Consider the following 12139-nt stretch of genomic DNA (forward strand, 5'->3'; position numbering starts at 1 on the left):
AAAGAATGGTCTCTCGTGAGTGGTTTGCTTACCCAAGTCAGCTGGTTCTTGATTTCCTCTGTAGTCCCTAAACAAGCATTCTTGGCTCATCTGTCAGTTGTCCCTTCAGGAGCCTTAATCTTGTTGTTTTGAGGGATCTGGTATGATTTGTGAGCTAGTGAATCAGTTCTTTACTGGTTGAAAATGAGCTGATTAGCTTTCCCCCCATAATGTCTAGTTGTGGGTAAAAAAATAATAATTGTAAGAGCCCCCCTGCTTTAAAGATGAACTCCACACTACTCCCACCTGCCTTGTTCCGTGTCATAGTTACAGGAACAATTTATTCAGTCTTCATGATTTAACAAAGATTTTCTCACTCAATCGTAGACCATTGCTAATTTAACTCAGTGACTTGCTGGAATGTTACACCTCTGCCCTTTTATACATCATATATTTTAATTAATCAAGGAGAGAGGCAACTTTTTATTCCACATTAGTTGTATTCTTCTTTTCTTTTCTCCAGAGATCCGTCCACCAACAGCTGACAACTTGGGCCGAAAACCCTCTGAAGCAGAGGAGGATCTGTACAAGAGGTGAGACACATTTGCATCATAAGATCACCATCCAGATTCATCTGTTCTTTTGAGGCCATTTACATGGTGCAGTGCTGCTGTTTTGTGGTTGGTGGGAACAATGCAGTGGACGGGAGAGCTGAAATTGTCTTTCGTTGCTTTTCTGCTACCACAGGCCCAACCCAACCTTTAGGACAGAGGTGGTGAACTTGTGATCCTGACCAATATGTTGTTGGTCTCCAACTCCCATCAGACCTAAGCAGCTTGGACAATGCTCAGGGTTGATGGGATGGTTGTCCTGCAACATTTGGAGAACCACAAGTTCTCCACCCAGCCTTAAGGCAATGAAGAATTTTCTCACTCCTGGTATTACTGAGTATCAGAGTACTTGGGCATGTATGATCTATGTTGTTGTTTAGTCATTTAGTCGTGTCCGACTCTTCGTGACCCCATCGACCAGAGCACGCCAGGCACTTCTGTCCTCCACTGCCTCCCGCAGTTTGGTCAAACTCATGCTGGTAGCTTCGAGAACACCATCCAACCATCTCGTCCTCTGTTGTCCCCTTCTCCTTGATCTTTCCCAACATCAGGGTCTTTTCCAGGGAGTCTTCTCTATAAGATGATCTATAAGATGGCATATTAAAATCTATTCTCTTCCCTGGGCAGGGGTGAGGTGGTGTAGTGGTGGTGTCACTGAATAGTTGGAATGATTGGGTATGAGCCAATTGTGTGTGCATCACCTTCTGATTGGATTGCTCATTGCTCAATTACATTCATAGCTCATTGTGCTCCAGAAATTAAAATGGTGACCTGGTAGAGCATAACTCTGCTCACTATGGTTCCGGCCATGAGAGCTGCACCTTAATTTGGGAGTCCAAAGGGATTTGCTGAGCCCTTCCTTCTCCCAACAGGTATGAGCAAGAGCAGGCAATGGTCCAAGAGGAGCTACTCCGACTGGCCAAAAGAGAGCGGGAGGCAGCCAACGAGAGTCTGAATGTGAGCCTCCAGCGGGAGAGGAATACCACCAATGAAGAGAAGCTGAAAGCAGCCCAGCTGGTGAGTATCACAAAAGCTTTTTTGGGAGGTAGCACCCACCCCCTGGAATGCCATTCCTCGGGTAATTCATGAGGGAAAGACAATAATAACCTTTAAGCACTTCTTAAAAAGTTTAGCCATACTTTCTTGGACTCTGACATTTAATTTTTGATTTCCTATTTTCTTTACAGCTGTTTTATTTGTGATACCTCTTTTTTTTACATGCTTTTATGAAACTTTATTGATTGTTGTGTTTTTATTCTTTGCAAACTGTTTAGAGGTTTCTTATGATACTAAGTGGTATAATTTGTGTAATAAACAGTTTAGTCTATAAACAGGTTTCTATTTAATTAGTCAGTTAAATGTTAAAATCTTTTTCATAGCCCCTCCTTGAGTTGTATAACTCGTAAGAAGACTTTAAGGCAGGAAGAAGATACATGAAATAGGGATGGCTATTGGCCATGTGGACTATGGCTGCAGGGAGTTGAAACCCAACATCTGGTTTCCCCGCCTCTTTTATGGCATCTTTCCTGTCTAATCTGAAAGGAGCAGTTTTGACAAGGAGTTAAAAAAAAGAAGGGAGTGAATGTCTGAGGCAGGTGAAAGGTGGGTGAGACATCATGCCTGGCAGCTGCAGTGTTAGTGCTGTTACAGCTCTGGAGAGGTGATAATTTCTTTTTTTGTGAAATGTAATTATCACGCTATTGTAAGGGGGGGAGGAAATCAGTGAATTATTTCCAAATTCAGAGCAATCTTGTCTCAGAGAGTTGGCTCCACAGTTATATGGAGTGCTCCTGCTTGCCTCTAGCCTGTGGAAATTCTCTTAATAAGTAATGAGAAGAAAGAGGAGACACCTGCCTCTAAGAAAATTAAGGGTACCACGAAAGAGCCATTTCAAGTTTCTCGGTAGTACCCACAGTTTTCTTGGAGGCTGGCAGGCTTCTAAACCCTGCCATGTTACATTGTGTGAGGGGCTTGGAGAAGTGGCAAACATATGCAGTCCTGCATTGTTTGCATCCATCTGTCTCAAGAGGCAATGGAAGAGTATAATTTTGGGGCTGAAGTCAAATCATTGGAGAGTTTCAGCACCTGCTGTGACTGTCATTCTGACCTGTGTAAGTGTAATTCAGGCAGCAGAGTCAGAAAATGAAGCCATCTTTTTTAGACCAAAGAGATGCCTTGAAAAGAATCGGGAATAAAGAAAGCTTTGACTTTCGGTGTATCCTTGAACACCTGGTGGAGGACCCTAGATGCGAGTATATGAACTTGTGTTGGCAGTAGAAAAATCAACAAGCCGACATAAGAGCTTTGGTGGCTAGTAGCATGCTGTCCCAAATAATTTTGAAATTTCATGTCAAAATATGTTCTTCTAAGGCAGAATACAAAGGTGTTGTTTTTTTACAGACAAGTGTATCTGTATCATTTCAAATAGGAACACTTTTTAAGAATTTCAGGGTTCAAGTCTTTCTAGCATATAGTAACAATTATTTTAGCTGGTGCTTTTATATAACACAGTGGTGCCTCGCAAGACGAAATTAATCCGTTCCGTGAGGCTCTTCGTATAGCGGTTTTTTCGTCTTGCGAAGCAAGCCCGTTGACAGTTTAGCGGATTAGCGCTTTTAGCGGCTTTTAGCGGATCAGCTGATAAGCGGCTTAGGGCTTAGGAAAAGGGGAAAAAAGGGGAAAAAAACCCGCAGGAACTCGCAAGACATTTTCGTCTTGCGAAGCAAGCCCATAGGGAAATTCGTTTTGCGAAGCGCCTCCAAAACGGAAAACCCTTTCGTCTAGCGGGTTTTCCGTCTTGCGAGGCGTTCGTCTTGCGGGGCACCACTGCATTTTTGAGTATTGTAAAGGCTTCACACACACTGTCTTGTTATGTTCTTGCAGTTTTAAAGCAAGGTGATAAGAGTCTACACTTAAACTCTTGTAGGACATTGAAGTTCGACACAACCAGCAGCCAGTAGGCATAGGAACCAGATAGTACAATGTGTAATAAAGTAGGCATAGTTAGACATTGCATGTTAGAAGCAGGGAATATCCTTTCATTCTCTATATAGTGCCCTGTACGTGGATGATGATGCTATATAAGTATATAGATAAATAATTTCAGGGTACGAATCCTGAATTTCAGAAGTGCTTAATCAGCTCGTTCCTCTTTAGGCATCCCAAACAATCTAAATGTTCACATTGAGTCAGGGAGGTGGAAGCTATAAAGTGAAAAGTCACTTGCTTGGAATGTTGGAAAGTATGTTAACCTAATTTATATTAACCACGGCCTTAAGTGAAATACAGACCGACTAACATGGATTTTAAAATTCTCCACTGTGAGAATTCCTAATGCAAATCAAATGGATTTTAACTCAACACTGGGTAAAAAGCATTTTTCGTCCTTATTGAACAGTGTCCATGAATGCTTCTTTGTATTGAGACACTGTTGGTAAGATGACGCTGAAATTAATGAAAATTGGATGCATACATTATTCAGACAAGCTAATGTTGGTGTTGCTCAAACCTCTTTCAAATACCCTGCAGTCATTCATTAAGCTGATGACTTTGGCTGGGCTTTTCAGTCATTTAGAAGAAGTATTATAGAGCTGTCAGGTTGTGTGTGTGTGTGTTTGTGTGTCTGTATCAGTATCTGTGCTTTACTACCATAGTGTTTAGTCAAGTGGGTTTCACAGATTTTTTTTAAAATAATATTTATTAAAGTTTCAAAAAAGTTACAAGAATAAGAAAAAAAAAAACAAAAAACAAAAAAAAACAAAATACAGAAAAGTAAAAACAATTAAAAACAAATCAACCTTTCCATATCTTGTCTTTCATTTACTTGTTTCCCTGACCTCCTCACACCTCCCTTTTTTGTATTCTAGTTCAATTAGTTATTTTAGCAAATCCTTTCCATTTTTACTTTTATCTTAATAATTTATCTTAATATATTATAATTTTACATTCTCACCTATTAACAATCCATTTTTACATACCCCTTTGTAACATTACTGCTAAAGCCACATAACGGTTTCACAGATTTTTACAGCAACTCAGGTTGCAATCTGTAGAAGCTGAAAGAAACCCCCAGAAGGATGATCAGAACTTCAGTGTACATCATTTAAATTTTAATTATGTCAGGCTCTCTAGTACACAATGTATTACTCAGTCTTTTCCCCCATAGCAAGACTGCATGCCCCTATTACAGTTACACAATGCTGGGTCAGGACTAGTAAACTAGTCATATTTCCTCTATCTGCTATTCTGACAAGAGGGAAGTTGCTCCTCCAAAATGATAATCTGTAAAACCGCTGATTAAGGCACAATTCACGTTTTGTGCTTGTCTGTTACTGCTGTCCATTTTAATGAGACTTGCCAAGACATTCCCAGTGAGTTAATGCCCTTCTGTTTTTCTAAGATGAAAATTTGTCCAATCTACTCTCCACCTTCAAAAGTCTTAAATTATCCTGGAGTTGAGAGCCAGTGTGGTGTAGTGGTTAAGAGCGGTAGTCTCGTAATCTGGGGAACCGGGTTCGCGTCTCCGCTCCTTCACATGCAGCTGCTGGGTGACCTTGGGCCAGTCACACTTCCTTGAAGTCTCTCAGCCCCACTCACCTCACAGAGTGTTTGTTGTGGGGGAGGAAGGGAAAGGAGAATGTTAGCCGCTTTGAGACTCCTTAAAGGGGGTGAAAGGCGGGATATCAAATCCAAACTCTTCTTCTTCTTCTTCTTCTTCTGGTAAGAACGTATTCTTTACCAGTTCTCACGTTTCTGCTTTGCCGTGTGATCAAAGCTGTACCCTACAGCAGGCCTGTGCAGAGGGGGGTGGAGGGCAGCTAGGTATACTGGAAGGTAGGAAATAAATAAATAAATAAATAAATAAATAAATAAATAAATACAATTAACGTGAAAGCCAGAAGCAGCAGGCATTTAGGTGCCCTGTGCATAGTGGTGCACTGGGAAAGAATGATATGTCAGTGGTCAGCCTATGGCTTCTTCTGAACTATTGGGAGTTGAAGGTCATACCATGTATCATTGGAAAGGTCACCTGGAGACACCCTGCGCCCTTGCTGTAACAGTAATTCAGTCATTAATACTCTCTCCTCAAACAGGCACCTCGGTTAGAGCAGCAATATTCCTTCTTCACTTTGCCACTCTCGGGCCATAAATCTGAATACAATGGCTGTATATTTTAAACGATTTTGCTTTGATTGCATTGAAAGCCATTTGGTGTTTAATCTGTGTTCTTTACAGTTTTCATCCACTGACTTTTATTATTATTAGTATCTGTGCAAAGCGATGGCTCAGTCTTACTGCCTCGTGTGCTTCCCTGGGATCATAGAATAGGCTGCAAACTGAAAGCCACCAGACTTCTGGGCATAATTAATTACTTATTTCATAAAAGAGGCCCTTTGCTTGAAAACAGGCGGAGAAGGAAGCTAGCTTGGAAGTCAGAGATGCAGTGAGACTATGCTAAGGCACTCTCTGTGTTTCAGATTCTGTTGCTGATTTGGGGTAAAACCAGAAAAGTGGGTACTTCAGGGTTCTCTTTCACAGCATTAACCATACAGGATACTCTTTTTGTGTCAAATACAAATAGTGCTCTGCAAATGCACTATAGGTTTAGTCAGGCTTGCCTATGTTCACCCCTGACCTTCCTCTCTGCCAATTCTGAAAGGGTCCAGCTCTGTGCCTCAGAATCAACATTGCAAATGAAGCACATCATTGGCTTATATTTTCCTTTGGATAACTTTGTTTCCATGGTGCTTGAATAGATTTGTAAATTTATTTAGCAATGGCAGGGAAGTCAAAAAGGATGGTTGATTGTCCCATAGGGGTTTTGGGGGAGAGTAGCCATAGGAGAGGCTGGCTCATGAACTTTCACACATTTCTGTTTCCTTTCCTGTCAAAACCAAAAAGCCCAGGCTCACAATAGGTTTAGAACTGAAAGGAGGTAGTTCAGCATGCTTTCCCTCCCTTTCACCCCGAGGACATCCAGGAACCTGATTTAATTTAATTTATTTGTTTCTTCGGCTGGTTTTTTTTTTTTTTTTTTTTTTTTTTTAGGGCAAGTCCCTCACAAGGCAGCTTATGTAAGAGCAACAGTAGAATCCAGTATCATATTTCAATAAAAAGCAATAATTTGAAACAGCAGTCTCAAATATTTCACAGGCCGGCAACTCACCACTGTGAAATTGACTAAAAACAAATCTAAACAAATCTAAAATGAGCAGTGATATATTATAAGCAACTACGTGTATGTTCCATATTTCCCCCGAAATAGGATTCCAAGGTAGATTACAGAAGAAGAAATCAGGAAAATAATAAAAACAATCAAAGGCATTCCAAAACCAAATATGATGATGGCAAAGAAGCAGAAAAGCTAGCTCTAAAAGCAATCTAAGAAAGAAAAAGTGATACAATTCTGTTTCCCTTATAAGAGCACTCACAACAGTGAACTAACTAGGCTATCTCCCTCCCACCCCTCTTACAGAGGGATGTACCAGCATAAAAAAGACATCCAGCCACTTCAGATAACCACTATTTTATCAAAGGAGAAATATACATATATATTAAGGTCTACCAGTGATGCTCCTTGTTAGCTGTACTCAATGTAGACTCATTGAAATAATGGACTTAAAGTCTAATGGGTTGGTTCCAAGTGTGACAAAGTGGTTTGATTTTGCTCTGTGCCAGAGATGGAGAATTTATGGCCCTCCAGGTGTTGTTTGATGTTGACTCCCATCAGCCTCAGCTAGCACAGCCAATTTTTAGGGATGATGGAAATTTTAGTCCGACAACATATGGCTGGCCACAAGTTCCCCACTTTTGCCCTATGTTCTCCTGTGAACAAAAAGGATTGGGGGGCTCAGGATGAAAGTGGCAAGCCATGTACACCCCCTGCAACAATACCCCTAGCTCCTATGTTGGGTTCAGGGCTGAAGGCAAAGCTGCCCCACCCTCCATGAGCCATGAAGACGTCACAGGAGGTTTCAGTGGGCAGGCCACATATTTTGCTTCAGCCCCTGAATTGCCAGCTTTGACCAGCGATGGACTTGCACCTAGATGCTGCTCTTGCTCGGAGCAGGAATATTGGGTCCATTTTGCAGCAAATGTATGGGGTTTCTGCTGTGGGTAGACTCTCGCCAAATCTGGAGAGGCCCACAATTCCTCACCGCCTGCGTCCACACACTCATAGGGAAGGTTTAAAATAAGTGATGGGTTCTTGCCGTTTATAGCTAGTTGTCTAAACTGTTAGAAGGAGGGGGGAATCAGAAGGAAAAGAAATTGGGGAAAGGACAGCAGAAAAGCAATGGAAAGGGGGAGGGAGGGAAGAGGAAAATGGAAAATGGTGAAGGATTTGCTGAAATATCTAATTGAACTAGAATACAAAAATGGGAGGTGTGAGGAGGTCAAGGAAGTAAGCGAATGAAAATAAGTGATGTAAAGGTTTGATTTGTTTTTTGTTTTTGTTTTTGTTTCTTCCTTTTTTCTGTTTTTGGATGATGTTTGTTTTATAGGTATTGTTCTCTCCTTTCCTTTTTTGATTGTTACTTATATTTTTTCTTTTTTTTCTGTAACCTTTTAAAAAAATTCTAATAAAAAATCTATATATATATATAAAAAGGAAAATGGAAAATGGGAAGAGAAAAATAAGAAAAGCTGTTGCTGAAAAAGTGGACAAATGAAAAGTGAAACAAAGGCTCAGGCCCTCTTACCGTTGCTCAGAAAGAAAGAGTATTTAAAGCCTCCCCAGAATTCTCGTTGAAGGTTGAATGTGTCCTGGACTATGACGCCTCAGGGACTTTACATAATATACTACTCAGTCTTAGGCCACTTTCCTTTCCCTGCTTCCCCATCTCTCTCAGACTCCACAGATGCATTGTCTGACACTGAGGTGAGCTAAACATGAAGAAGCCTGGTGTCCACCTGCAAGGACAAATTTAGAAACTTGCTTTTGGTTAATCAGAACTTGCTGAGTTGTCTGGACCCAGAGCTGTGGTTAACAGTAGCTAGTTTAAATAAATTGCTTAAGAAACCACAGTTTGAAGTTGGCTTGTCTGAAACTATCCATAGTTAATGTGGACCATAGTTTGTCGATCCAGACCACACCATGACCTGCAGTTAAGCAAAAGCAGGAATGGAAGTTTAGCAGTGATGTCCAAATGCAGCTGGTGTGTGGTTCCAACCTTGGCCTACAATCCTGTGCTCAGTTCACATTCCATTGAACACAGTGTGGTGTACTTTTGTGAAAACACTCACAGGATCACAGTGTTAGCCATTCTGCTGCATCTGCTTATTTGACTGTCTATTTTTTAGGGTGAAAGTCACCTTAAAGTCTAGATGCTGTTAGCAATTCTGTCTGCTACTAAAGAATACTTGTGCTGAAAGTGGTTTGACTTCAGGTGGTAAATAGTGACCAGACATGTTCTGGATGTTTTATCTTTACATGAAAATCCTGAGGCCAGTTTTTCTAATTGTTTGTGTCTTCCTCTGAGCATACCAAAACATTATCAGTTAGTGTTACTGCATTAATTTTGTTTCTTTTTTGTTTTGCCTCCTGAAGCTTTAACAGCATTTTCAGGGGTCTATTTTAAAATGTTTTGCTGTAAAAACCAGATAAAAATGAGGTGGGAAGTAGAGATTCTCACTTAATTGTGTATTCCTCCAAATAGCTAGGACTTGGTGTACAATATTTAATACTGTGAAGCTTGCAGTTTAATCGGAGTCAGTATGCCTCTGAATACTGGTTGCCTACTTTTCCCAAGTAGGAAAAGTGCTGCTTGAGGGCTTCCCATAGGCATCTGGTTGAACCCTGTTGGAAACAGGATACATGGCTAGATGGGTCTTTGCTCTGGTCTAGCAGGGCTCTTCTTAATTTGGGAGGCATGCAACTGCTGCTTTTCATATTTTCTGATAAGTGCAGATAGTTCCAACTCCTGTCGAATCCAATGCTTTCTTGTTTTGTGAGAATCTCTGTTTGCCTTCCAAGGTTCTTGGACACCTTTTTTTGTATCCCGCCTTCCATTGTGTTGAGGATATGAGCATGGGTGAGCTCCTGTGTCAGTAGCAGCAGCTTTTAAGACCTAATGGGTTTAAGCAAAACCTTTGAAACAAATCAGTGAGAGAAGTGGGAGGGAGGAGAAATAAACGCGATTAAGCAAAGGCATCTCATTACGGCTCTAGAAAAGAAGGATTATAGCCTAGAAAATAGGAGGATATCATTTAGAGAGGGGTGTGTGCATGACGGTGTTATTGGGATAGAGGGAGAGCAAATAGAATAAATGAAATTAATACCCTGAAAAGAAGCATTACCCGGATTTAGGAATTGGTCTAATGTGATTTGCTCAAAGCTCTGAAGTTCTTATCTCATTTAATCCCCTAGGATAATAGTTATGTCAGATGTATTGACCAAGAAAGCCCTCTAATTTCCCCTTCCCCCATTTTTTTGTCTTTCCAAAAAAGTAATTTGGGTGCTGGGAAAGTTTCATAACTATCCTAAGGGAAGGAAGGTATTGGGTCACCTGTGGAAAGCAATTAGACTGAAGCAGAGTAGTGGTGTCACCAGGGAGTTAATATGTGTGTTTGCTGATTGGTTTTTTGTTGAACAGAAATCTTTCCTGTGGCTGCTGAAATGTTGTCCCTAGTCTTCCTCACGAGGAATTAGAATTAGGCCGTGGCCATGTTATGGGTGGTTAAGTTTGTTTGGCGGCATTTCAGGAGCAATCATATTGGTGTGTTTTTCTTTGTCTAAAGCTAAAGCTTCCTTCCTATCGCTTTGGGAAGTAATTGCATGGAATATGTGCTACCTCTTATTCATTTGGCTTCAGTTGGTTAGGAAACACATAAGTTTTTGAACTGCATAGAATTATTCAAGTAGGAGAATGGCAAAATGACTAATTGTGTTTGCTGTGAGTAGAAGCACACTGGGTGGCAAAAATGAATATTTTAGTTTTTATGTGATGGATTTGTGGTATGCTCCTTCCCCATAGCCCATTCAGGGCCTCTAGGTAGCCCCCCCCCAAAAGGCCTACATCTGTACTGAGCCATCACTGGGAGGTGACTCTTGATCCTCTCCACCTATCTTGAACAGCAAAATGAGCATCTTCCTGCTTCTGACCATGACGTTTGCAGCTCAAAGATTGGGATGATTTATTATTTTTATCCTGCACAAAGTGGCTTTCAAAATGTAAAAATAATAACCTTATTAGAAGAAGGGGGGGAAATGTAGCAATACACCATTTGAGACAGCAGCAGATTAAAAACCATATCCAGAATATCAGATTGAAAACCAGGTGCTGCAAGTAGTTACACAATTTTATTGGTATTGACCCATTTATTAGTATTAGTATGCACTAAGGAAAAGGTTGTTGATGTGGGCATAAAACTGAACTATTTGTGGATAATATTAATGAAGGATGTGAATTTTACCTCCTTCACATGAGAAATATAGCTGGCACATCCATTTAGCAAGATGTTTCTCCATTAATTGGCATTCTTTTGTGGGGAGATCTGAATAACTAATGAGAATGTCACCTTGTTTTAGTTGCTGATGCAGGCCCCAGTTTCTTATGAACTGCTGTGGTTGTTGGGCAAACGGGTGACGGCAGCATCTTTCCTGATTAATGGCTCATATATTACTTGAAGTGCGGTATGGAGGACCTGAAGAAGCTGCTAGCCTTAGGCTGTCTAAGAATGAAGCCAGGTAAAGTGAACTCATGCCTACTGTAATTACAGGCTCTGAATGAGGACTTCCAGGCCTCTTGCTCTGGCCTATGGTACGCTGGCTGGTTGTGACATTCTCCCCTCTATGTTATGCCAGCTAATGAGAAGAGAGTCCCCTTGGGCGATTGCTGGGCATTTCTTCACCCTGGCAGCTGTAATTTGGAAGCTGATTGATTCACTAAATCATTTTTTTTTGACCAGGTGCCATTCTGAAAGGCAAAATTTACTTTCACATAGCTCAGTTATTTTCAGCAGGTCAAAACTGCCTGTTAGCTTAACCAAGTCAGCAGCTCGTATCCAAAATGTGTAGGGTTGGTTCACATGGAGTGGTCATGAGAGGGAGAGAGGATTAAATAGTGCTAGGCACAGGTGATGTTTCCTCCAGTAATAAATACAGGAACCTTTTCTTTTTATACCTGTACATGAGAGAATCCCCATGGGTTTGGAACATTTTAATTTCTTTAACAATACATGACTATAAGATGAGCCACGCAAAGAATGTGATTCTCCCAAAAAGATCTATATGAGATTCAGGACTGTGTCATGTGCAAATTCTGGTTACAGACTCATTCAAAGTACAGTCGTACCTTGGTTGACGAACGCCTTGCAACTTGAATGTTTTGGCTCCCAAACGCCGCAAACCCGGAAGTGAGTGTTCCGGTTTGCAAACGTTCTTTGGAACCCAAACGTCCGACGCGGCTTCCGATTGTTGTTAAACGAGCATGCTACGGCAGCCTTTGCTTTAGTGCAAGCGCAGTGCTGTCGGCCCTCATTATTAGAGGGCTCCAGCAAAGGATGGTAGTGAACAACTTCAGATCCACAAAAACAACTTGATTGTCAAA

At 41.1% G+C, this 12139-nt stretch overlaps 1 protein-coding gene across 6 annotated transcripts in view; it reads left to right on the forward strand.

Annotated features, from left to right (window-relative positions):
- Positions 1-12139, forward strand: part of CHCHD6 (coiled-coil-helix-coiled-coil-helix domain containing 6) — a 196256-nt gene that overhangs the window by 10310 nt on the left and 173807 nt on the right. For all 6 annotated transcript variants that reach the window (XM_081853913.1, XM_081853917.1, XM_081853915.1 and 3 more), the window contains exons 3-4: positions 503-572; positions 1463-1607. In XM_081853913.1, coding sequence (XP_081710039.1) covers positions 503-572; positions 1463-1607 — 215 coding nt within the window. The remainder of the gene's footprint in view (positions 1-502; positions 573-1462; positions 1608-12139) is intronic.

The sequence above is a fragment of the Podarcis erhardii genome (assembly GCF_964252035.2).
Source record: "Podarcis erhardii genome assembly, chromosome: 2".
NCBI classification, from domain to species: Eukaryota; Metazoa; Chordata; class Lepidosauria; order Squamata; family Lacertidae; genus Podarcis; species Podarcis erhardii.